The sequence below is a fragment of the Budorcas taxicolor genome, chromosome 8, assembly GCF_023091745.1.
Source record: "Budorcas taxicolor isolate Tak-1 chromosome 8, Takin1.1, whole genome shotgun sequence".
Taxonomy (NCBI): Eukaryota; Metazoa; Chordata; class Mammalia; order Artiodactyla; family Bovidae; genus Budorcas; species Budorcas taxicolor.
This window is the reverse complement of record NC_068917.1, coordinates 11,950,797-11,978,359: the sequence shown is the minus strand read 5'-3', so window position 1 is coordinate 11,978,359 and position 27,563 is coordinate 11,950,797. Positions and strand designations below refer to the sequence as shown.

At 43.3% G+C, this 27,563-nt stretch overlaps 1 protein-coding gene across 1 annotated transcript in view; it reads left to right on the top strand.

Moving 5' to 3' along the window:
- Positions 1-27,563, top strand: part of MSRA (methionine sulfoxide reductase A) — a 377,002-nt gene that overhangs the window by 217,066 nt on the left and 132,373 nt on the right. Inside the window, exon 4 of the mRNA XM_052645046.1 lies at positions 27,137-27,241. Coding sequence (XP_052501006.1) covers positions 27,137-27,241 — 105 coding nt within the window. The remainder of the gene's footprint in view (positions 1-27,136; positions 27,242-27,563) is intronic.

The window sequence follows — 27,563 nt, the reverse complement described above, 5'->3', positions numbered from 1 at the left end:
ACAGAGAAGCCTGGTGGGCTACAGTCCATGGGGTCACAAAGAGTCAGCTATGATTGAGCAACTAACACAGAATTAAACACGTTTTTTCCTTTGGAGGTTGTGATTTTTGTATTTTTCAACATAGGGCATATAAGCCATTGATTATATGGAAATCCTGCTATTGTTTTTCATCTTATTTCCTACGATAATTTTTTCCAGACTCAGCTACTAAATGGCTACATGTTCTTGGGTATCTGTTTGAGCCTCTGTAACTTCATTAGTAAAAGTGGGGATACTAATTCTCACCTTAATGGATGGGTGATAATTAAAGAGTGCATTTGTACATGTCTTCTGTATAAACCACTCATTGTAACCCTGTTAAAAGAATTAATTAATATACAACAGCTGGCTTTCCAGACGTGTGTGATGGGTAAAAATAGAAAGGAGTATGAGCATTCATTTAGAAATACAGATCTTCAGAGGTTTAAGAAATCAATCATATGAAAACTGCTTCCCACTGAGAACTCAGTTTAACTGAGTTTAAGTCAGTTTAACTCCTCTTTGGGGCAGCCTTCCCTGACTCCACAAGTTTAGCCTCAGTGTTCCCCGGCCCATATGCCCTTATTCCGCCCAGTACATGCCCTCCTGCTGAGCACTTGTCCACTGTATCGTTACTGAGATCCACCTCTCTGAACCTCTCTGACTCTCTCACTACATCACGCTTTCTATTTTCGACTGCATCTGGGTCTAGCTAGGTTGAAACACACAAAATTGCCATTTTTAGTTAAAAAAAAAAAAAAAGATTTGTTGTTATTTAGTCGTTAAGTCGTGCCCAACTCTTTGTGACCCCATGGACTGTAGCCCACTAGGCTCCTCTGTCCATGGGATTTCCCAGACAAGAATACTGGAGTGGGTTGCCATATCCTTCTCCAGGGGATCTTCCTGACCCAGGGATCGAACCTGCATGTTCTGCATTGACAGAAGAATTCTTTGCCACCGAGCCACCAGGGAAGCCTCCCCCCAGAAGGTTAGATATTAGCAATTTCATATGTTTGAAGCCAATACATAGGAGGCATGAGATATTTTGTTGGCTGTTGAGTGATGTGTGACACCTGGATGGGAGATCCATACTACCTGGAGTCTCATGCTATATTTAGGCTAATATAGGATATGGTTTTTCCAGTAGTTATGTATGGATGTGAGAGTTGGACTATAATGAAAGCTGAGCACTGAAGAAATGATGCTTTTGAGCTGTGGTGTTGGAGAAGACTCTTGAGAGTCCTTTGGACTGCAAGGAGATCCAACCAGTCTATCCTAAAGGAAATCAGTCCTGAATGTTCATTGGAAGGACTGATACTGAAGCTGAAACTCCAGTGCTTTGGCCACTTGATGTGAAGCACTGACTCATTGGAAGAGACCCTGATGCTGGGAAAGATTGAAGGCAGAAGAAGAAGGGGACGACAGAGGATGAGATGGTTGGATGGCATCACCGACTCGATGCACATGAGTTTGAGCAAGCTCTGGGAGTTGGTGATGGACAAGGAAGCCTGGTGAGCTGTAGTCCATGGGGTCACAAAGGGTCAGACATGACTGAGCGACTGAACTGAACCGAGGGTATAATCCTTCGTGTGTTTCTTTAGCTATTTCGCATACTGTAATGACAGATTTTCAGGTGAACAGGTTCCTTTCCTTAAGGACAAGCTAGCATTTGGTTGGCTGTGTATCACTCACAGTGCCAGATAGTGGTGGATGAATGGTTGCCTCTTAATATTTTTAGCTTTGTCTTGAAGTTGCTTGATTTAAATTACGGCCTTTATGACTCCTAACTGAGAAATGCTAAGTGATTTAGCCATGATCCTGGAGTCTTGGACAGAATGACTATTTGCACTCTGTGGCTAGTCTGTTTCCATGATGGCATGGTTGCCTTAGGCTCGTTAAGAATGTCAGGATGATTTGACAGTATTTTCTTGCTCTAGGCTTTGTGTGTGGCATCAGGTTTCCTGGGAAGAAACGCCAAATTTGGAATCAGACCTGGTTTCAGATCCAGTTATACCGTTTATAGATGTGTGACCTTGGCACAGAAGTTTAACTATTTGCTACTTCGTTTGCTTCATTTGAAAAATGCCTGTTTCACACCATTGTTGAAAGGATTTAATGAGATCCAGTATGCAGATTATTTAGGAGAATTTAGGAGCAAGTAACAGAAATCTCAACTAAAATTGGCTTAAAAAATAGGAGCATGTATTCTTTCTCATAATTAGAAGTCAGAAGGTTCCAGGGTAATTAATTCAGTGACTCAAAAAAAAAAAAAAATCATCAAGAATTTGGGTTCTTCCTGTCTTTCTCCTCTGCCATTCTCAGCTTTGGAAACATCCCTCGTTGGTCCTGGATGACTGCCACAATTTCATGCATTAAGTCCTCAATTTCAGGATTCACTGACAGGAAAAGGGGGTTCATGCTCCATTTTTCTGTCCTTTTTGTAAGAGGAGGAGTTTCCTAGAAGAGCTTCAGATGACATGTGAAGACAGAAGACATCCCTTTAAATCTCTCTAACTGGAATTTCTTCACATGCCTGTGTATAGACCAGTCACTGAAAAGAGGAACACGATGGCCACAGAGAGGTTGAATAGTCAAAACTTACATCTGGTAAGTCTGGGGGACCCAGCATGCCGGCAGTTGCCTGACCACCTGACTCCTAAGGTGACTTGGTTATTTGATAAGTAAGGAAAAAGTGAGAGGCAGATGGTTTTCAGAGAGACAGCCAACAGTGTGTGCAACACCATGGACCAATGCTTGGCTACCAATAAAATGTGGCAAGTGCAAGTTTAGGGTTATAATATTTAACTAGGCGGTTCATTACCACCTTGCATGTGTGCGCTGTCGTGTCCGACTCCTTGCGACTCCATGGACCATAGCCTGCCAGACTCTTCTGTCCATGGAATTTTCCAGGCAAGAATACTGGAATGGGTTGCCATTTCCTCCTCCGGGGGTCCTCCAGACCCAGAGATTGAACCCATGTCTCCTTCTTTGGCAGGCAGGTTGTTTTGCCATTGCACCACCTGGGAAGCCAACTGGGTGTGTGTTTAAAACTCCAGATGTGTTATTTTCCTGTGGTTTTCATTTCATACACACATAAATCAAAGTTCTTGTTCCTTAATCCTGTTTCATTTGAAGGTCTATGTCTAAAAAGAATCTCTATAAAAATAGAACTTTAAGAACGCAGCGGGATTTTAATACTTAGGGACATCCATTTGGATAAAGCATGTGCTCTCTGGGGCTTTGCAATAAGAATAAACAAGTGGCTATATAGATGTTTAGACATTCCATTCAATTACCCTACAAAAGTGAGCATAAAATAGAAACAAGATAAAAACCTTTGTCATCTTACCCAGAGAGATGATATGGGGAGGGTGGTGGGAGGGAGGTTCAGGGTTGGGAACTCATGTACACCTGTGGTGGATTCATGTCAATGTGTGGCAAAACCAATACAGTATTGTAAAGTAAAACAATAAAAAATTAAAAAATTAAAAAAAAAACCTTTGTCATCTTAAAGGCTGGAGTCTTAAGAGAAAGTGTAGCTGTAAGATGATCAGATTTATCTTACTCATTGTGAACTTGATATAAGATATGATTGGCTAAGAGGGGAATAGATTTTAGAAAAATGTTTCTAAGTTTTTAATATGCATATTTTTGCTTTCTGAAGGAAAAAAAAAGGCCATTTAAAAAATCATGACTTTGTTTTACTGTAAAAAGAGAAAATCCATAAAGCCACATCTATAAATCAAACCTATAACTCATACATGTTAGCCCTCTTTGTCAGTCTTTCCCGTCACCAAAGAATGAATTACGTGCATTGTTAAAACACACGCATGTTGTACAAAAATTCTTTCAGCAGTTGTTGAGTGCCTTTCTATAGTGCTTGTCAGTGTGGGCGCTGTGAGCGGTACAGAGGTCCTTAGAACATGAGTGAAAATGAAAGTCGCTTAGTCATGTCCAACTTTTTGCGACCCCCATGGCCTGTACAGTCCATGGAACTCTCCAGGCCAGAATACTGGAGTGGGTAGCCTTTCCCTTCTCCAGGGGACCTTCCCAATTCGGGGATCAAACCCAGGTCTCCTGCCTTAGAGGCAGATTCTTTACCAGCTGAGCCACAAGGGAAGCCCAAGAATACTGGAGTGGGTGGCCTATCCCTTCTCCAGGGAATCTTCCCGACCCAGGAAGCAAACCAGGGTCTCCTGCACTGCAGGCAGATTCTTTACCAGCTGAGCCACCAGGGAAACCTTAGGACATAACTATATTTTAATCCAAGAAGCTTGTCATCCAGTTGGAGAAGGAAATGGCAACCCACTCCAGTATTTTTGCCTGGAGAATCCCAGGGACAGAGGAGCCTGGTGGGCTACAGTCCATGGGCTTGCAAGGAGTCGGATGCATCTGAGTGACTGTCACTCATCATCCAGTAGAGCAGAGAAGATAATTCTAATCCAAGGTGGTAAGTGCTCAGGGCCCCAGCACTGATCCAGGTAGGAAGCTCTGAGAACTCAGAGGCGCAAGAGGGGATTTTTGGCTGGGACTCAGAATGGTGTCCGGAGAAGGCAATGGCACCCCACTCCAATACTCTTGCCTGGAGAATCCCTTGGACAGAGGAGCCTGGTGGGCTGCAGTCAGTGGGGTTGCGAAGAGTCAGACACGACTGAGCGACTTCACTTTCACTTTTCACTTTCATGCATTGGAGAAGGAAGTGGCAACCCACTCCAGTGTTCTTGCCTGGAGAATCCCAGGGACAGTGGAGCCTTGGTGAGCTGCCCTCTATGGGGTCACACAGAGTCGGACACTACTGAAGCGACTTAGCAGCAGCAGCAGCAGAATGGTGTCGTGCAGGAGCTTCTGACCCTGGGCAGATGAAAGAGCCAGGAAGGAAGGTGAGTCCAGATTGAAGCCCCTGAGTGTGTATGTAAGGAAAGTGTTAGGACAGGTGGCCTTGGAGGAGAAGTAGAGGGAAAGGCTGGCAGGAAAGGAACATTGAGGGAAAATCATGGAGAGCACCTGGAGAATTTAACACCTGTTCCTGGAATCTGGAACGTGTAAGGACTGGTGTGTAATTCCTGCCTGTGTAGTTCTAAAGTCTAATAAGGATGTGGCAGGAGAAGGCAATGGCACCCCACTCCAGTACTCTTGCCTGGAAAATCCCACGGACGGAGGAGCCTGGTGGGCTGCAGTCCATGGGGTCACTAAGAGTCAGACACGACTGAGTGACTTCACTTTCACTTTTCACTTTCATGCATTGGAGAAGGAAATGGCAACCCACTCCAGTGTTCTTGACTGGAGGATCCCAGGGACGGGGGAGCCTGGTGGACTGCCGTCTATGGGTCACATAGAATTGGACATGACTGAAGTGACTTAGCAGCAGCAGCAAGGATGTGGCAGGAGCTGCCTGGCTGACAAAGTAAAGAAGACACAGCCAGCCTGGAGTCTACTGACGCTTCCTCCATCGTGGGGCAAAAGTGTGTGCTGTCCCAAATTGGACCCTGTGCTAAGGAGCAGCCTGGGATTTTTCACAGAGTATCTCTTCTATGAGAACCACGTGGAGGGGCCAAGGGACTCCCACAGAGAAAATCTATGGGGAGGATTGCTGGAAGCCTAAGGGTTGGGGAGCAGGGAGGGCAGTTAGTTGTAAGTAACCAGCTGGAGCAGATGGGGAGAGGCCCTCCCCACCTCCAGAGAACAGTGGCCAGAGGTTCTCAAAGACAGGGTCTTCCAGAAACTCACAGAATTACCCAGTGAGGTTTAATTACCCACCTACCACATACAGAGGTAACTCTTATAGCAGATACATTAATTTCCTAGGGCCACCATAATAAAATCCATTATCTGGGTGGCATAAACAACAAAAGGCTATCATGTTTAACTTCCTAGCAGAGACCCTCTAAGACTCATTGAACAACCTTTGGCTTTTATTATTTACAAGGCTTCTGAAGAGTAGCTTTTAACCGAATAGGGAGGAAGAGGTTTGAATCATGGCCTCTGTAATGAAAATGACTATTTTCAGTTCTAGATTGACACAGTATAACTTAAAAAAATGTAGTAGACTGGTGATTAACTTGTATCTGTGTATGTATAATTAAATGCCTAGGAGAGGTGCTTGGAATAACTTGGTCTTAAATGAAAGGTAAAAGTTAGTATCCATAGTCTCTCTTAATAAAACCAGGTATAAGGCTGATGTTCTAGAGACATTATAAGTGTTCTTTTTTAAAAGAATTAAATATATGACCCATGAAAGGGGTTATATAAAATAAATTTAAGTTACAAAACCTAAGAATAAAAGGAAGCCACCCCTCAGCTTAAGAACTAGAGCTTTACCAATTATGTGGATGCCCTTGGCATGCTTCCCCTCTCCCCCACTGCATTCCTAGGCTTTCTTTTCAGCATTGTCTACTATGTGAACAATGGTGTTTATTTTTCTTTTGCTTTTGGGGGTAGTTTTGCCACATGCTTGTGTGTCCTGAAGCAATATATTATTTAGTTTTCGCCTGTTTAGACCATTTTATAAGTGGTATCATACTGTATGGATTCTTGCAGGAATTATTTTTCTCAGTCAACAGTGTGCTCCTGAGATTAATCTATATTGAGCCACACAGCTGTAGGTCAGCACTGCTTTTCTGCCCATGGTATGGCATTGTATGGCCGTGTATTTTTTCATTTTCCTATAGCTGGGCAGTGTGTTGTTGACATTATTTTCCTGTTGTAAACAGTGCTGCTTTGTACACCCTTGGCATGTCTCTGGATACCTGTGTGTAAGAGCCTCTCTAGGCGCCTTCTGGAATTTTGAAGAGAACTGTAGTTTTTTATTTCAAAGCAGGATGGGCCTATTTCAAGGTATACATTTTTTGCCAATTCTGTAAGTATGAAATGGCATCTTGTGATTTTAATTTGCATTTTCGTGATTACTAATGCGATAGGAGTAATTTTCATATGTTTGTTGACTGTTTGTATTTCTCTTCTGTGAAATGCCTATTTAGATCTTTTGCTAATTATCCTATTGAGACTTCTGTTTTTTCCCTTCCTGATTTTAAGGAATTCTTGATGTATTTTGGTTGCTAATCCTTTGACAGTTATATGTATAACAAATGTTTTTCTTGCCTTTGATGGCTTTTTAAAAATTCTTTATTGTTTCTTTTGGTGAGAAGTTTTAAATTTTAATGTGGTTGAATTTGTTAAACTTTTTCTTTATGGTTTGTTCATTTTGTATCTTACATAGATTAATCCAGGATCACTAATTATCTTCCTCTCTCTTGGCAATAAAAACAATAAAGGAGTTTTGCCTTTTACGTTAAAAGCTTTAATGTAAATAGAATTGGTTTTTGTTTGTTACGTAAGGATCTGACTTTATTTTTGTTTTTATGAATAATCCAGTGTTCCAGGGATCTAGTGATATAATGTAACCTCTGTCATATAGTAAGTTTTCATACTTGCTTAGGTCTCTTTCTAGGCTCATTGCTTCATGCCTTAGCTGTATTTATCTATCACTGTACCAATGAACTATCTTAATTATTAATTACAAACTTGATAAGACAAATCTTTTACGCTAGATTTTGAGTAGAGCCTTTGCTATTCTTAGCCCTTTGCTGAATTTTCATGAAAAATTCCTGGTCATGTTTTTGATTACATTTTGTGATAAACCCAAGTTAGCCGTGAAGTTTTAGTTTTTAAAAATATTGCTATGTTCACCTTGATGTTAATTTTGGTTTGGAGTTTGTATCTTGATTCATGAATGAGATTAGCCTATAATTTTCTGTCTAATTTTAGTATCAACGTTATACCAGCCTCGCAGGATGTGTTAGGAAGTGTTCACCTTTTTTCTATTAAGAATTTGTAAAAGATTTGGATAATCTGTTTCTTGACTCTTCTATAGCATTTGCCTTTAAAGCCCTTTCAGGCCTCATGTTTCCCTTTTGGTAAGATTTTTTTTAAAAAAAACTAACAATCCCATTTTTAAACCATTACAGAAGAGAATTCAGTCTTTTTCTTTGTGGGTCAGTTTTGGAAAGTTACATTTTCTAAGAAATTTATAAATACGAGGTTATTACAATGTTTTTCTCATCTTTTGAGTGTTTGCTTCATCAGTAGATAGGGTCTCCTTTTATTTGTAATAGAATTTATATGTGCTTTCTTTTTTTTGTCATGTTTTGTTAGCTTATGCTTCTCTCTTTTACCTCCTTTCTTCAAATATCTGGGTTACTCTGTGGTTCTCTTTCTGACTTGTTGCTTTGTTCGTTGATAGTTTTACTTTTTGCCCCTTCCTCAGAATCCCAGGGATGGTGGAGCCTGGTGGGCTGCTGTCTGTGGGGTGGCACAGAATCAGACATGACTGCAGCGACTTAGCAGCAGCAGCAGCATAATATAATTGAGTTAAAGTTATAAATATATCCATCAAAGAACCACTTTTGATGCCTCCTAATAGTTCTGATAGTAGTATTTTCTTTGTACTTTGGTTTTAAGTATTTAAAAATTTTAATTGTGATGTCTTCTTTTTGAATTTTGTATTTTTAAAATTACTTTTTGATACTGATGTCTGTTAGTCTTAAGTCAGAAAAGCCTTTGTAACCCTCATACATTGCTGGAGGGAAGGGACAGTCCGTTTTGAATACAGTCTGGCAGTTTCTCAAAAGATTAAGCATAGAGTTACTCTATAATCCGGCAGTCTTGCCCCTAGATCTATACTCAAGAGAAATGCCAGTGTATGTTCCCACAGAAGTCTATGCATGCATGCTCATGGCAGCAATATTTGGCTGTAAAAACTGGAAACAGCTCAAATGCCCATCAGTCAGTGAATGCGTACGTAAAATGTGATACATACATATAATGGAATATTACATACATATATGGACAGTAAGAAAGAATACAATACCGATACATTTAACAGCGTGACTGACTTTGGAAACGTTATTCCAAGTGAAAGAAGCCAGTCTCAGAAGAACACATAGTGGCTGGCTCCATGTATTTGAAATGGCCAGAGTATAGAAATCTAGAGAGACAGAAATAGACAGATCGCTGGCTGCCTAGGACTGGAGGGGATGGAGGTTTGGGAGGGTGCGAGTTAGAAGATGTGGAGTTGGAGTTCGTAGTCATGAAGATGCTTTCAAAGTGACAGTGGTGACGGGCGCCCAACTCTGTGAACTCACTAAAACACATTGAACGGCACGCTTTACCTGGCTGAATTGTGTAGCATGTGGATTTTCATCTCCATAAAACTGCTACCAAGGGAAACATCGTTTTCTACTGAAATCACTGATCAATTATAATAGTCCTAAAGGGCTTCCCTGGTGGCTCAGCTGGTGAAGAATCCCCCTGCAGTGTGCGAGACCTGGGTTCAATCCCTGGGTTGGGAAGATCCCCTGGAGAAGGGAAAGGTTACCCACTCCAGTATTCTGGCCTGGAGAATTCCGTGGACTGCATAGTCCATGGGGTCTCAAAGAGTCGGAATGCCTGAGCGACTTCCACTTTTCACTTAGTTTACGTTTGTATACGTCGGTTCTCATTCTCCTCTCCCTCCCTCTCTCCCCCTTCTTCTGCCTCCTCGTCCTCTCATTGGAAATGTTGACTTATTTATCAAAAAGGATCAACTTAATGGAAATTAATGGGGAACACTGACATGAACACAGTTTTCCAGTTTACACCGCTGTAGCTAATCGTATACTGAGAGACAGAGACGGTGCAACCTTGAGAATCTGATGGTACTGACCACTTAGCACAAAGGGCGTAGACTGTGTGAGTCTGAGTAAGCAGAATCTTAAAACAATACAAGCACAGGGACCATAGGAGCAAGTAGGCTGTATGTAACACACCGTAGAGAAGTGCCACGGATGAGAAACGGTCCTTAAGAGATGACGTCTGGCTTGTGCCACAGGGGAGAATGGTATCAGGTCTCCACAATGATGGATTGCGTGGAGTGGCTCCTTTGGGGAGGATTTCACTTTAGTCTCTGTTCCAGAAACCCTGACCCCACCCTGCCTGTGAAGTAGGAACTTGCTTTGTAAAGGGGCACTGATCAAGAAGGTGGCCATTATCGAGCTGGGAGCCAGACATCTGAAGCTTATAACCGAGCACAATGGCCGAGGCTTCTTATCCACATTTCTAATTATATTCTTTCCTGCTTTTAGATAAAGGGACAAAGAAATCTGGGACTGACTTTTCAGGGTTTTCAGGCTGCTCTGAAGTGTTCCTTTTTAAAGTAGAGGGATGTAGTTTTGTTTAACAGCAGTGCTGTGAACGGGGTGTGTCCTCCGAGACTGTCCTCTTGTGTACAATAGCACGTCGATGTCAGAGATGCATTAGGGGATGAAGTGATTCATTTGTTCTTTCTAATGAATAGTCATAATTTATAATTTGTACTAATCAAAAACCTTTCATCCACAAAAAACCAACAAGCTTTGCAAACATGATCCTCTCACCAACCTCTGAAGTCAGTGTCTTGCAAGTACAATTATCCCTAATTTGTGGAAGGGCCAGGATAGAGAACATAGTGCAGAAATAGTTATTGATGTATCTTCAGCTCGAAATTTATATTTTGAAAGTCTCTTTGAACTTATTTTCATTAGTTATTTCAGTGCTCAGGGAATATAATTTATCCTGAGCTACATAATGGGTATCTGTCAAGCTGAAAACTTATAAAGTTAATGTATCCAGATGTTTTTGATATTAAAAAACTTAGAGGAGCTCATACTTTGCAGCCACTTGGGAGACAGGTGTCCACTCAGTGCCCCACTGGCATCCAGCTCAATTGTCTCTGGAGCCCAGGTGTGTCTTCATGTCGTGAGGCAGTCATGGTGGCATCACCTGATGCAAAGCCTTCTAGTCTGTTCTCTGATCACTGAGTGATGGGGAAGGCAGATGAGGGTAAGCCCAGAAGAGTCATTTTAATCACTGTCTCTGCCTCCAAACTATATTACCACCAACCAAAACATGCCACACAGGGCTGTAAAGTTAATCTTAAAATAACACAGCCTTAGCAACTCACTTTGTCTTGTCACAAAATTTGTACTCGCGGTCCTTGAATTCAGACTTCTCCATTAAAAAAATACACAAAAGCACCTTGCTGCCATCTCTCTCACCTCCTCTCCATAGTTTATTGAGGAGAAGACTTCGATATAATTTGATTAACATCCCACCCCACCCAACCCCCAAAATGCAAAACTGAGGTCAGAGCTGAGCCTTAGAAAACACATAGAACCGGTGTGCTGCTTTTGTAGACAGAATGAGGGAAAGTTCCCTTCTTAGTCCCAGGAACTTCCTTAAAGCTAGCCCAGAGGACTTCCTTGAAAGCTCAGTCAGTTCAAATGGCAGATGCAGACAGCTGGTGTGTATGTTTGTTCACCTTATGTACTGCACAAACACTTATGCTCGCATGCACGCACGCACACACACTCTGCTTCCTCTTTGCTCGGTAGAGGCTTTTTCCGGGAGTTTCTGTTCCAATCATGTACCGTGTGAGATGCATCCAGGCATTCTCTTAGGGTCCAGTGACACCCAGGGCATCTTACATTCAGGAATATAAAGACGCACATCAGCATCTGCTGACTTGAGAGCCCCGCTCCATGTTTGTCAGGATTTCTAGGATCCTGCGGTGCTTGGACTGCTGACGCCGCCCCTTCATGTGGGTTACCAGAGTGGGCGGACAGCATGTTTCCCAGGTTGCAATAGCACCCTAGGTTCCAGTTAGAATTAATATAGTAGAAGTGTCTTATCCACTGCTTTTCTTGGATGATGATTAGTTATTTAGGAAAATTGGTTAAAGAAAGGGCGAATCATTTTTTTTTTTTTTTTCCCAAAAAGGCTTACAGAAACCTTAAATTTTTTTCTTGGCTAAATGTATCTTGTGCCAACCTTTAGATCTGGGGCCCCTGTCTTCCCTTCAGTCGTGGGTCCTCTCCCAGAACTGCCTGCTTGTCTCCTGTTCCCAGGGCAGTGGGTGGGGAAGAGTGCACGCGAGACTGGGGCTAGACTCTACTCTGTATTGTGACTCTGCCCATTACTGATGTGATCTTGGTTGTGCCCTTTAAGTGCTCTGTGCCTCATTGTCCTCATCTTTAAAATGGGTATATCAATAGTACCTCCTTTATGGGCTTAGATAAGTTAATGTCTGTGAACCGTGCCTCATACCGAGTAAGCTCTAAGTGTCCGCCATTATTATTATTAGTATCAGTGATTTCTAATGTTGCCTTCTTTCAAATCAAATGAGAACTTAAGGAGAAGTGGGAGCCATCTGAGCACAGCATTTACCTGGATTTTAATGCTTTCCTCCCCAATCTACTTTTTCTTTTTCTCTTTAATTACGGTAAAATATAGGTGAAATTTACCAGCTGAGCCATTTTTAAGGCAAGGAAGCTGCAGCTCAGAGAAGTTACGTGATTCAGTCCAATCAGACAGTCTGCCTGCACTGTCGTGCCGTCGGCACGGTGTCTCAGTGCCTCACTGCTGAAACCGTTTGTTTTTCTCCTTGAGGCCTGTTTCTGGGCTCCTAAGTTAATTACTGGCTGTCACCAAAGACCTGCTAATCAAGACTAAAAGATTCCCAGCACCAATCAGATTCCAGCTGAATCTGAATGTATAGGTAGCCACTGGCAGCCGTCATGTAGGGGTTACTATTAGCCCCGTGTTTATGGGAGGGAGCGTGAGGTCACGGAGCCTGGACTCAGACCTGCTACGCTCTGCCACCTGCTGAGTGACCTTAATCCAGCACATAATTTGACCTCACAGAGTCTCAGTTTTCTCACTCGTGAAACGGATGGAACGCAACATGGAGTGACTGTGAAGACTTCCTAGTGTTTCATGATCTATAAAACTATTGCCATCGTCTCCCACACTTTCTGAGGAACCATTCACCGGAAAGTATGAAAAGTCTAGGGCAGAGTTTGGGTTAATGTGGAACAAACTCCCTCAAGTGCCCAGTTGGGACTCTGGTGTTAGTTACTGTAGGAATCCCTGTGGGACATACACCCTTTTAATGTGATGTGCTTGGTATTAGTGTACAGGATTCATAACATTTTTTCCCCCAAGGCCTTGTTTCCCATAATAGGTTAAAATAACTTGAGGCAAAGGTAGTCTAGATAAATGCTCCCCGTGTTTGTTTTGTATCACCAGGATGTCTGACACGTGAAGTTGCCGAGAATGAGAGGCCTCAAGGTCCTGGGAGGCTGTGTTAGAGCTTAGTGTTAAGAGTACTGGCGTCCTCCCTGGGTCTTCGAGGCTGGCTTTGGCGCTCCTCCCGTGTGCTCCTGTAGACCTGAGCACAGCCTGATCCGAGGAGTAGTTGCGTCATCCTGTGCACTCCCATTTTCAAGTTCCTCTGTCCTCCTGGACTATGTACCCCTCTAGGCCAGGAGCCGTGTTATTCATTGTTGTTTTAGCTGCACCCCAAAGAGTGCCCAGAGCCCATACTAACTTCTCCACAAATACTTGTTGAGTGAATTCCATCTCTGGTGGTCCTATTTCAAGCCCCATCCAGAAGTGGAAATGAGGCTGTTGGTGGAGATGTAAATTGTGCAGCTACTATGAAAAGCAGCATGAAGTTTCCTCAAAAAATTAAAGGTAGCCCTACCGTGTGGTTAAGCAATTGCACTCCTGGCTGTTTATCTGAAGAAAATGAAAATACGGGTTCAGAAAGAAACATGGACCCTCATATTCGTTGCAGCATTATTTTCAATAGGAACAACCTAAGTGTCCATCGATGGATGAATGGATAAAGAAAATGTGGTATAATATACAGTAGAATATTATGCTGTTATTTAAAAAAATCAGGTCTTGCTATTTGCAACACTTCTACCTTGGATAGACCTTGAGGGCATTATGCTAAGTGAAATAAGTCAGAAAGACAAATGCCCTATGATCTCACTTATATGTGGAATCTTAAAGCCACCAACAAAACAAAATAAGCTCATAGATACAGAGAATAGAATGGTAGTGGCCGCCTGAGGCGGGGGTAGGGTGTGAGACAAGTAAGTGAAGGCAAGGAAAAAAAGAAAAAAAACCTGGTGGCTCAGTGGTTTAAGAGTCTGCCTGCAGTGCAGGAGATGCAGGAGATGTGGGTTTGATCCCTGGGGCAGGAAGATCCTCTGGAGTAGAAAAGAACAGCACACTTCAGTATTCTTGCCTGGAATATCCCATGGACAGAGGAGCCTGGCAGGCTACAGTTCATGAGGCTGCAAAGAGTCAGACACAACTTAGCAACTAAACAACAACAACATTTCTGAAACCTTCTAGTGACCAATTATGACACTTTCTAATAGTGATACCAAATGAAGAGAAACATGAGAATATTTAAAGCAACTGAAGGAAAAATCGTTGAACGTGACTGACAGTTTATTGAAAGTATTTTTGTGTTTGTTCGTTCTTAAGGAGAACGTTACGCGGTACAGATCTAGTGCTTGGTGAGAAAAAAGCAGGAGAGCAAGTGCTGAGGGAAAGCAGTACTTTCAGGCAGGTTTCAGTATAATCAGTTTCAATATAAATATCAAAGTGTTATGTCTCATGTACTTCTCTCTGAGGGAAAAAAGCAACTATAATGTGGTTTGTATGCAAAATGAATAGGCAGTTATTATCTTTGGATGATTTAAAGTACCTCTTCTGGAAATTCTGCATATATGGTGGGAGCTAGCAACGTTGAGCTTCAAATAGGGGTGCCTTTTCTCATCTGTGTTATTATGAGTGAGAGCAGTTTTAGAATGTGAAAAAAATACCTGACTTGATTTTAATGACTCCTTCTGTTATCATAATTTCAGGGGTTCTCTAGCTGTCTTTTGGAGAAGGCAGTGGCACCCCACTCCAGTACTCTTGCCTGGAGAATCCCGTGGACGGAGGAGCCTGGTGGGCTACAGTCCATGGGGTCGCTGAGGGTCGGATACGACCGAGTGACTTCACTTTCACTTTTCACTTTCATGCATTGGAGAAGGAAATGGCAACCCACTCCAGTGTTCTTGCCTGGAGAATCCCAGGGATGGGGGAGCCTGGTGGGCTGCTGTCTATGGGGTCTCACAGAGTCGGACACGGCTGATGCAACTTAGCAACAGCAGCAGCAGCTAGCTGTCTTTTCGCCCTGATTTAAATCTGCCCTAGGCAGTTTATCCAAAGAAGCCTACTTTTTCTCGGAGAGCAGTCCATGTTGTTCTGTTTGTATTAACTCAGATCCTGAATGTCTGAAAGCTTCCGGCTTTGCATAGTGAAGTTCTGTTTTGACACATCTCATTCTTAGTAGTGCTACCCAACGTGAATTTGTGTGCCTGACACATTCAGTTCAGTTCAGTTCAGTCGCTCAGTCGTGTCCAACTCTTTGTGACCCTATGAATTGCAGCACTCTAGGCCTTCCTGTCCATCACCAACTCCCAGAGTTTACCCAAACTCATGTCCGTCGAGTCGGTGATGCCATCCAGCCATCTCATCCTCTGTCATTCCCTTCTCCTCCTGCCCCCAATCCCTCCCAGCATCAGAGTCTTTTCCAATGAGTCAACATGCCTGACACATAGTAAGGCCAGAAAACTGAAACATCAATGTTTGGAGCAGAGAAAGATTTACTGCAAAGCCATGCAAGGAGAATGGGTAGCTCATGCCTCCCAAACCCTGAACTCCTAAAAGGGTTTCAGCAAAGCATTTTTAGAGGCAAGGTGGTGGGAGACATGACTAGTTGTTGCAAACAAACTTCTTGGTGTTGGAATCCTTTTTCTTGCAGCTGACCATATAGGTCAGGTTGCAGTGTTCCTGCAAACTTCCAAGAAGACATTATCTGCAACTTTTTGTCTCTATATGAACGGAAATGTGTTACACCTTTAAAGGTCAGAGCCTTGAGAATGGTCTGTGTATTTCAGGCTATAGGCAACAATCTTAGCTTGCAGCAAAAGCAATAGAATACAAAGATTAAAATGAAAGAAACAGAGCTAATATGGTGTCACATTTGTTCTTTCCTATTACCGTGGTATATGGATACGAAAAGACCAGTAATGATACCATAGATCTGATTACTACAGTCAGTTCCCAGAGTGCTTCCCCCTTTTATGTCTGTTATTTAGTGCTTTCAGCCACACTCCCAGCTTGATGGGACAGGTGTTATTTCCCCCATATTACGATGAGAAACTTCTAACTAGAAGAGATTAACCAGCTTCTCTGGCAGGCGATGCCTTCAAATTCAGGTCTTCTGATTTCAGAGTCAATGCCCAGTTCACTACTCTGCAATACCCTAAACCTTCTCAACAATCGTTGTGGCGGAATGAGTAGACCCCAAAAGGCACAGCCTGGACCTGTGAGTAGAGGGAGGGAGGTAGGTCTGACTCAATAACGACAGGATATTCCAACAATGGGATGGATTACTTTGTGAAACTGCATATACCGTATCACTTGAAATGGTCATTTGGATGTTGCAATGGGGTAAAACACAATATTGCATTAGGCTAGGTGACCTTTTGTGTACCTTACAATTCTGAGTCTTTGTTAAAATCATCTGTCTGGTTTCCTCTCCCTTGTTGTAGCCACCTATATCAAATGCCCGATTTCATGGTTCCCTTTCCCAGCTTTCCATCAAAAGTACCTGTCAGGCTATGTGAGGGTACATACATATGCCCAGGCCTGACCCCAGACCTTCTGTATCAGAATTCCAGCATGGGTGGAATGTGGAGTGTGGGGTGTGAGAGTATTTTTCCAAAAGTTCTATGTGATTCTAAGGTATAGGGTTGTGAACCACTCTTCTGAGTAGCCCACTAATAACAAGATACAAGCAGGCCTCACTTTGGACTTTTGGGTGGAATTTGGCAGCTTCAAGGAATCATAGTTTCTCAGCATGCAATACCATTTTTAGTATTAATCAAGCCATTGAATAGCACTGTGTTTTCTCTTGGATGCAAGAATACTGTGATCTCCACTTGGCAGTTTAGCTTTGCTGACATCTCATAATGCCTACCTGTCTCTGGGGTGGGTGGGAGTTGGTGTCAGTCTAGGAAATAGACATTGAAAAACTCAATCACATAGGTCCTTCCATAAGCTTCCTGTTCTGGGGGGAAAAAAAACAAACACAACAGTTCAAAGAGGGTGAAGGCCAGCCTCCACAATCAGCAAAAGTGTTTGCCACTCAGTAGTGTTTGTGACCCCATGGACTGTAGCCCACCAGGATCCTCTGTCCATGGAATTCTCCAGGCAAGAATACTAGAATGGGTAGTCATTCCCTTCTCCAGGGGCTCTTCCCAATCCAGGGATCGAACCGTGGTCTCCTGCATTGCAAGCACATTGTTTACCACCTGAGCCACCAGGGAAGTTCCTATGATCAGCAGGTTGGATACAGAAACTAGTGAGCCGCTCACTCCTAGACTCATTACCTCTTAGTTAGCTTTGTAGCATTAAGAAACCTCAGGTAGCATGAAAAACTAATGGTTATAGCTTATTGTCTTCCTGAGAAATTTTCCTGATTAAGTACTCAACTGTGTTTATAGCATTGCTCTGAGAGAATGATCTCTGAAGGATTACACACCTCCCACCATGTCTCCCCATGGTGGGCCAGGAAAAAATTACAATTGCTCTAACGGTATTTTTTTTTTCTACTTTTCAATCAATAGGATGCTTTTTAAAGCTTATATTTCTCTTTGGACACTTTAAGTGACTGATGAGACAAAAGGAAAAAAAAAGCCAAGATAAAATGACAGTAGAGACACTCCTCAAGCCCTGTAATGAACTCCACAGGGCATCCAATTTTGATGTATTAGGGATTTTTTTATATAATGAGTACATTGTTGGAAATCACATTTTGTATCTGCAGGAGCTGGAGATGAAACTGAGCTGACATCTTACCTCTTTTGTAGTTAATTAGCAAGAGGAAAGTAGTGGTTTGAATCTTGTGTGGTAAAGGGAGGCATTAGTCATCCACTGCTCCCCTTTCCCCTTCAACCACCTGGATCTTTTTCTGTGCTCTTTGATTTGGTTTGACGGTTTGGATTGGTCTTGTTGGCTGGGAAAGATGACGGGAATTGAAAAACCGTTATTATTTAATGAAAAAATAACTGCAGCTCACTTCTCCCCTCCATCTTGCCTGTAGGATAAATAAAACAGATCGGGTCTTTTTCCTCCAAATAGCAGTTCTTTCCCTGGACTCAGACAATAAGCAGTACCGGTACTGCAAGAGTCTTTAGTTGTCACTGAATTAACATTTGCCACCATTAAGTCCCTAGCACTTGGTATAGTACTGGAACTTAGTTAGTATTCAGGAAATATGTATTAATTAATGAGTAAATGAAGCACTGTGTTGACCCAACAGCAAGGTATTCACTTGCATTCATGGTTTCTGATCACTTTCTCCAGGTAGTGTTGTGTTATTCAGCCACTAAGTCTTGCCTGACTCTTTGCAGCCCCAAGGACTGCAGCAGGCCAGGCTCCCCTGCCCTTCACCATTTCCCAGAGCTTGCTCAAACTCATCCTACCTACTAAGCTTTCTTCTGAGCATCATGCCTCTTCTCAAGGTCTCGTACTCAGGGAGGGCTTTGTGGAGGAAGCAGCACCTGAGAGGACCTTGAGAACAGGAGAGGACTTGGATTGTAGATAACTGGAGGGAGTGCGCTGTGGGCTTCATGTGGGGGCAGCAGGATCTGGGGGTGGAGGTGGGGTGTGGAGTGCCTGGGTCGGGAACGCAGCATGCGGAAATGAAGTTAGCATACCTCCAGCTGTGGAGAAAGAGGCCTGGTGACCAGGTGGGGCTCGGGAGGGCAGAGGACAGCTGTGGGGGAGGCAGCAGGGAGGGGGTGCCCTGTGCCCTGGCCACATTCTGGTCAGTGGCCTGGAGGCAAGCCCAGTGCTAACTGTGTGACCACTCATCACTGCTGCCCGCCAACCTGCAGGCACATGGCTCAGGCCAGAGAGAGGGGCCTCCCACGCTCCCAGCCCAGGGTCCAGGGGGCTTCTGCTCACCTCAGTTCAGGCAGCTCCGTGCTGTCTCCTGCCTGCACCAGCTGTGATGGACAGAGGTTCTTAGAGGAAGGAAATTGTTACAACCATAGCACGGCTGTGTCCTGTTGTTCAGTTGCCAAGTCGTGTCTGACTCTTTGCAGCCCTGTGGACTGTAGCACACCAGGCTTCCCTGTTCTTCATCATCTCCCGAAGTTTGCTCAAACCCATGTCCATTGAGTTGGTGATGCCATCCAACCATCTCATCCTCTGTCATCCCCTTGCCCTCCTGCCTTCAATCTTTCCCAGCATCAGTCTTTTCCAGTGAGTCGGCTCTTAGTATCAAGTGGCCAAAGTATTGGAGCTTCAGCATCAGCCCTTCCGATGAATACTGAAGGTTGATTTCCTCTAGGAAGGACTGGTTGGATCTCCTTGCTGCCCAAGGGACTCTCAAGAGCCTTCTCCCGTGCCACCGTTGGCAGTATGGTAGGACACAGCTCCTCCAGGAAGACGAGACCACAGCCTCAGCCTGTGCTCCTAGAGCCCTGCTTCGAGAGGTTTCTTCTTGACCAAATTGACCAGTGTTTCACTGTCATTTTATTCCTGATTCTAAAGTGGGGATCACACTTGAAAGTCACAGTCTTCCTCCACCACCCTACACACAACCCAAGCAGTGAGCACCTGGGATCTTCATAGTGTAGAAAAACGCCACACCTCCGTCCCCATCAGGGCCAGAATGTGCCAGCTGGGACTGCGTCTCAACACCTGGGTCAGTGGTTGTAGACGCTTGACCGATGTTTCTGTTAGTTGAATGGATAAATAAAATCAGAATTACCCACCTGCAGAGATACATGTTTTCTTCTGCCGTTTAATCCTTATGAAGGTAACAGCACTAGAAGCCTCCTGTCTGTGCATAGAGAGCTGGCCTCTTCCCCAGAACTTCCCCACATGTGACCTCGTTCGGTCTTTATGACTCTTCTGTCACAGAGATTATATTTATTCTCATCTAAAATACTAAGAGACCCAGGATCACAGTGCAGAGAGTGTCGAGCTGCTTGTGAAAACTGTGGTTTAAGCTATTGCTTGTGGCTTTGATTTTCATTCTAGGAGTTCAGCTTCTAATAAGACGTACAGACTTAGATTCCTGTGTGCCAGGTGCTATTCTGACTCCCCGTTTTGCAGGTGAGAAACTGAGGCAGTGAGTGCGAAGTAGATAAAGGGCCTTTGATGGTGGGCGTGGTGGGGAGCTGGGATTTGAGCCCCCTTTCTCCTCCCTCCCGGGGCACACAGCGGCCAGGTAGCAGTGTGCCTGTCACCAGAGCACGACGCTGCCCCCTTGCTACCACCCCCTGCCTCCTCTGCGTCTCACCTGCTACCCGCCTCTTTTCCTGTCTCGTCTTCTGCGGAGGCCGCCTCTCTGCTTTCTCTTCTCCTCACCAGCTGCCAGTAGTGACAGTTCATGGGGCAGACCTGGAAGAGTTGAAGACAGTGTTTTCCCTGTGGGGTGGAAAGCAGTCGCAGAAGACTTTCAGAACTGGCTGATTTATCTTGGGATTCTCTTTAAACACACCTGCTTCTGTGTGTGACTTGGCTTTCACAAAGCTCTGGCTGACTCCAGGTGTGTGATTTTTCTGCTCCTGAAGCACCCCCATGTGTGTCTTCTGCGATGTTTTTTGTCTTGTAAGGAATAACTGTCCATAGTCTACCCCTTGGTATTCCTTCACCTCCCTTTGACATCACGAGGTAGAGCAACAAGGGGACATGCTCAGAAAAGACATTTGTCCTTTGCATTTTTCCTCTCAAGGTACTTTGAACGACAACATTAAAGCACCTATAATACTACTGTGAATTGTTAACAAGCACATTTGCACATCACATCTGTCATGCTGTTTACACGATGTTATGTGAAGAAATGACTCAAAGTATTTTAAAGATATAGCCTTTCATCTTTGGAAGCACCAGAAACTATTTGCAGATTGGTCTTGGGAATCAAATTAGCCTAGCACATCGGTGAGTTCTTGGAGGCACGGGCATTGCTGTAAGTGGTTGCTGGCCCCCTTAATCCTTTTGATCATTTGCACTGTGTATTTTTATACAGGCTCTTGTACTTTGGAGAAATAAAATAAAGAAACTTAAAGGTGAGTTTGACAAGGGCTTTTCCACACTGTTTGTCAATGCAGATAGATCCTGAATTTTAATAGCAGTAGCTTCTTTTAAACAACCAAGGCTCTTTAAACCTCTCTACAAACAGTGTCAGTGCTCAGATTATGTCTGAAAGTGTTTGCTGGTGAGGGGAAATCTTTCCTGACCCTATATTGCCACCACGAGAGAAGACCCTATCCCGAAAAATAGTCTTGACCACCTGGATGTCAGTTATCCCCGCAGCTGTGGGCCACTTGCTGTGTAACATTTGCTGTCATTGATGACTTCTGGTGACATTCAGGAGCCGGCTTGGAGTCATAGAATAGGCCAGACTTTCTACCTTCAGTTGAAACGTGGTTGACTCCTCACTGGATCCTGCCATTTACTGGCTGCCAGATGTTATGTGAGAAAACTTGTGGTGAGGCCTTGGTTTCCTCATCTGTAAAATGGGGATGACATCCCTGTTGTGAAATTGTTGGGAGCAACATCTGTGCACCCGTATTCATAGCAGCACTATTCACGAAAGCCTAAAAGTGGAAGCAGCCCAAACGTCCATTGACAGATAGATGGATAAACAAATGTGGCATGTCTGTGCAATGACATCTTATTCAACCTTTAAAAAGGACATTCTGACACAGGCTTCAGCCTGGATGAATCTTGAGGACATTCTGCTGAGTGAAATAGACCAATCACGAGAAGGAAAATAAAATATGATTCCACTGACATGGGGTTTAGAGGAGTCAAATTCACTGAGACAGAAGTAGAATGGCAGTCACCTGGGACTGGGACAAGAGGAAATTGGGAACTTAGTGTTTAATGGATATAAAGTTTCAGTTTTGCAGGATTAAAAAAACTCTGGAGATAAATGATGGTGATGGTAGCTCAATGATATGACTGCTTCATTCTGAAGGAGATCAGCCCTGGGATTTCTTTGGAAGGAATGATGCTAAAGCTGAAACTCCAGTACTTTGGCCACCTCATAAGAAGAGTTGACTCATTGGAAAAGACTCTGATGCTGGGAGGGATTGGGGGCAGGAGGAGAAGGGGATGACAGAGGATGAGCTGGCTGGATTGCATCACTGACTCGATGGACGTGAGTCTGAGTGAACTCCGGGAGTTGGTGATGGACAGGGAGGCCTGGCGTGCTGCGATTCATGGGGTCACAAAGAGTCGGACACGACTGAGCGACTGAACTGAACTGAACTGAACTGAGTGCCACTGAATTGTACACTTAAAAATAGTCAAGATAGTAAATTTTGGAAAGTGTGTGTGGTTTTTTTTTTTATCTCAATAGAGAAAAACTGGGGGGAAAAAAGTATGAGCGTTGAACAACATCCAGTAGGTAAGGTGCCTCCCGTATTATCAGTGTTCAGTAAATAGTAACAGCTTTTACTAGGATTCAGAGTTGTAATGCATGATTCCGTGATATCGCCTCACATGACCGTGCCATGGTTGGTTTCTTTTTGTTTGACTTCTGGATTTCTTATGGTACTTCACCACTGTATTAATAGTAATGACGGAACGAGTTTTTGTGTTTGTGTGTGCCTTTTCTTTTCTCTGGGTTTGTATCTTTGAGGTCGATGTCCCGGGTCACTGTTAATCAAGGTGGATTCATCTCTGAGGCGCTTGCTTCATATGCCCATGGGGTTTCAGAAGGGTCCTGTCCTCTTTGCTGCCACCTCCCAAGGATACCTCACAGTGTCCTCATCAGCACTAGGCGTGATCTTAAGCAGTTTTACAAAGTGACCTGAGTAGGAGATGGTATTTTAATGTTTAAGATGCATTCATTGGCTTTTATCTGATCACTGAAACTTGAGGACTTTTCACTTCTTGATCTACATTTATTTTTTTCAATGTGTATTGCCTGTTTACATCTTTCGCCTGTATTTCTAGTGTGGTTTTAGTGCTCTTCTTTTTTTTTAATCATTTTTATTTATTTTAATATTTTATTGGATTATAGTTGTTTTACGATGTTGTGTTCATTTCTGCTCTGTAGAGCTATATGTGTACATGTTTGTGATAGTCGCTCAGTCGTGTCCGACTCTTTGTGACCCCATGGGCTGTAGCCCGCCACTCTCCTCTGTCCATGGAATTCCCCAGGCAAGAGTGCTGGAGTGGGTAGCCATTCCCTTCGCCAGGGGATCTTCTCGACCCGGGGAGAGAACCCAAAGCTGCTGCACTTCGCAGGCAGATTCTTTGCCACCTGAGCCACCCGGAAAGCCCCTTGAGGTTACGTATCTCCCCTCTTTCTGGGTTTCCTTCTCATTTAGGTCACTACGGAGCATTGAGCCGAGTTCCCTGTGCTAGGCAGTAGGTTCTGATTAGTTATCGGTTTGAATGTTTTTCTGATCTAAGTATTTTGTCACGTTTGTAACATGTCATTTTTAATATTCAGTTTTACTAGTTATGTAGTTGAATCATCATTCAAACATTTCAAAACACAAAATAGTAAGATTTTTAAAGTAGATTTAAAATGGTTTTACAATAACATGGCTATTATACTTAATGAATCTTCTTCCCATAATCCCCCTGTCATACTTATCTTGTCTATTAGCATAACATCTGTTTAGATGTTAATTTACATGACTATAGTATCTGAATTAAAATTATGTAGACTGACCAATTAAGAATAAAATATTAATAACCCAACATAAAGAAGGCATAACAAAATTAGAGAAAATAAATGATTAAAATTATTAATAAGCCTGACATTTTACCTCACTAATAATTAAATTCATTAAAAATAAAATGACAGGCTTATTAATATCTTCCATCTATGAATTGGTAGGGATTAAAAACACTGTGATGGTAATTGAGACTGACCCTCAGATATGCTGCCAAAGGGGAGAGAAAACTGGCTTAACTTTAATGACTAGCAAGAAACTTAAAAATGTTTATAAACACTGATTTAGAAAATTCACTTATATAACTGAGGCTAGAGGCAGCCTCAGAAATGGAGAAAAATAATTATATTCATAGATAAAAAGAAGATTCAGTACAAATGCCCAATGACAGAGAATAATTGAATAAGTAATAACACAGTCATCTTTGGAGTGTTAAGTATTTATTATGCATGTATACATGATATTTACTAAAAATTTCAGTGGTGGGGAAAACACTCACAATGTGCTTTTAAGTGGAAAAGGCATGATGCAGTGATTATAGTAAAGTAAGTTGTGTGTCACGGTGTGCATACGTGTTTGTTTTGTGTGTATATGTGTCTCGTGCATATCTATAAAGAAATGCATAAAACATACTGAAAGTACTTATCTGGTAGGAGTATGGATGATTTTTATCTTCTTTTTTATATTTCTGCACATGTTCTGAGCTTCATTTTATTTACAAATCATTGTTTCTACAATCAGAAATATATTTTACTGGTAAGGAAGACTAAGGATGAGGAGTAAATCTCTCTCCTTTACTGGATTCATGTTCACTTTGCTCTCAGTGCCTTAATGCATTGAACAGAATCCTGGACAAGGAGTCAGAAGGTGGTTTTCAGGTTATGGTCCAGAACTTTACTAGGTGTATGGCATTGGGCAAATCTAACTTGTATGTGCAGTTGTTGTTGTTTAGTTGCTAAGTTGTTTCTGACTCTTTGAGACCCCATGGGCTGTAGCCTACCAGGTTCCTCTGTCCATGGCATTCTCCAGCAAGAATACTGTAGTGGGTTGCCATTTCCTTCTCTAGAGGATCTTCCTGACCCAGGAATCAAACCCACATTTCCTGTGTCTCCTGCATTGGCAGGCAGATTCTTTATCACTGAGGCACCTTAACTTGTAAAATGGGGGTTTCTACCTTCCCTGCATTGGAGGATTGTAAGAATTCAAGTGAAAATACCAACATAGACAAAAAAACTTTGCAAACCAAGATGCAAAGGATTCCCGAAACCACCGTGAGGTTTGATAATTTCTTAGAAGGACTCACAGAACTCAAAAGCTGTTATCCCCACAGTTACAGTTGGTTACAGGAAAAGGATACAGGTCAAAGTCAGCTAAAAGGAAAAGTCACACAGGGCAGAGTCTGGAAGGGCTCAGGGCAGAGCCCCTGTGTCACCTCCTGCTCGGCCTCTGTGTGTGACACTGTGCAGAGCTTCGCCACCCAGGAACCTGGTGGTGTCTCAAACTTTAGTGTCCAGAGTTTTGACTGGGGCTTCAGTACATAGGTATGATTGATCGATTGCCTGCATGGTTGAACTCAGGTTCTAGGTCAACCGATCCCATGTTACCCAAAGCCCCTCCCTCAGTCACATGGTTGGCCTTTCTGGCATAACAGCCCCTACCCTAACCCTACCCTAAAACTAAGTGTGGCCAATCTCCACCCTAAGAGCACCGGTGTGGCGGCCCCTCTGTAAAGAAAGACACTCCTATCAGGTATGACCTAGATTACTTACCAGAGTCAAGGCAAATACCAGCTACCTGTTTTCAGTTCAGCTCAGCCGCTCATTCATGCTTGACTGTTTGAGACCCCATGAACCGCAGCATGCCAGGCCTCCCTGTCCATCACCAACTCCTGGAGTTTACCCAAACTCATGTCCATTGAGTCGGTGATGGCATCCAACCATCTCATCCTCTGTCGTCCCCTTCTCCGCCTGCCCTCAATCTTTCCCAGCATCAGGGTCTTTTCAAATGAGTCCGCTCTTCGCATCAGGTGGCCAAAGTATTGGAGTTTCAGCTTCAACATCAGTCCTTCCAGTGAACACCCAGGACTGATCTCCTTCAGGATGGACTGATTGGATCTCCTCGCAGTCCAAGGGACTCTCAAGAGTCTTCTCCAACACCACAGTTCAAAAGCATCAATTCTTCTGCACTCGGCTTTCTTTATAGTCCAACTCTCACATCCATACATGACTACTGGAAAAACCGCAGCCTTGACTAGACAGATCTTTGTTGACAAAGTAATGTCTCTTTTGAATATGCTGTCTAGGTTGGTCATAACTTTCCTTCCAAGGAGGAAGCATCTTTTAATTTCATTTTGGACCAGGCTAAAGTCCTTACTAGGACTTCCCAGCGAGTACAAGTAGTAAAGAATCCACTTGCCAGTGCTCCTGGAGTAGGAAATGGCAACCCACTTCAATATGTGACCAAAAAGAGATGGAAAACAAATTTGTGGTGGAGTCTATTATTTACTGGGCTTCCCAGGTGGCGCTAGTGGTGAAGAACCCCTCTGCCAGTGCAGGAGACATAACACCGGTTCGATCCCTGGGTCAGGAATATCCTCTGGAGGAGGACATGACAACCCACTCCAGTGTTCTTGCCTGGAGAATCCTATGGACAGAGGAGCCTGGAGGGCTACACTCAATGGGGTCACAAAGATTCGGACACGACTGAAGCAACTTAGCACGTTATTATTTACTATGTTATAACACTGAAATAAGAGAGGATAGGATTTCCACAGGTACAAGTGGCAATGCAAATACATTCTTCGCCGACCCACAGAACCTTGGGGACCACCTTTGAGAAGGGAATGTGCTAACGGGTGCCGCAGAGAGACATTTGCTACAGTCGTTATTTACCGCAGAGATGAATTAGGCTGGGAACCACTTACCGGCCTGGCCTGCGGGGTATAGGAACCTGACCCTCTTCTCATTGTTAACAGCACACAAATATGTCTCTCTGTTAACAAATGTATCTAATGTGAATGAGGTACAAGCCTGTCTTTTCACAGTTTCCTTTTTCTGGCACCATCTCCCTCTGTAGTGCAGCTAAGCTTGCTACTTACAGCGAGGGGGAGATGATAAAAAGAACCTGGCTCATTTCCCTTTGCAGAGTTTCAAATCTCTGCACCATGTCAGGTTGGATCCATAAGGTTTCATAAGAGTGAGATTAGAAAAAGGAAAACCCAAGTTTATTTTCTCACGAAATTTAAAAAAAAAAAAAAATAGAGCACAATGAAGAGAAAGATCCTCCTCAGAAAACTTTCTCCAGGACAACCTCATGCTTTTATGGGAAAAAAGCCAGCGACAGAGACTCAGAATGAAAGTATTCAAGTACAATTGCCTTCAAAGGGAAGAATTTCAGCCTTTGTCTGGTGGTTTTTGGGAAACAAATAACTGGTCATAAATCGATGTTGTCAGTAAATTGGTGTTGTATGTTCTGTCTCTTTCAAGGAAAAACTGGCCACGCAGAAGTAGTCCGGGTGGTGTACCAGCCAGAACGCATCAGCTTTGAGGAACTGCTCAAGGTCTTCTGGGAGAATCATGACCCGACCCAAGGTAGATGAGTGAGCCAGTATTTAATTATCTTACTAATTACAGCTGGGATAATTAGTGTTTGAGCTGCACGGAAGAGATGAACCTTGAAATCACACAGGAGCTCAAGAATATGATTGCAGACATTTATTGACGGAGAAGGGGAGGGGCTGGGGAAAAGAGGGCAAGAGAATAAAGGCACAGCCCCCCATCTGCGCCCCTCCCTCCTTTACAGCTGTCAGGGGTGGGAAAATTCCCACAGAGAAAGACGCCAGACAATAGAGATTCGTTCACCTTTGATTATTGCATTATTCCTCCTTAATGCAGTCTTTTGTCTACAAAATTA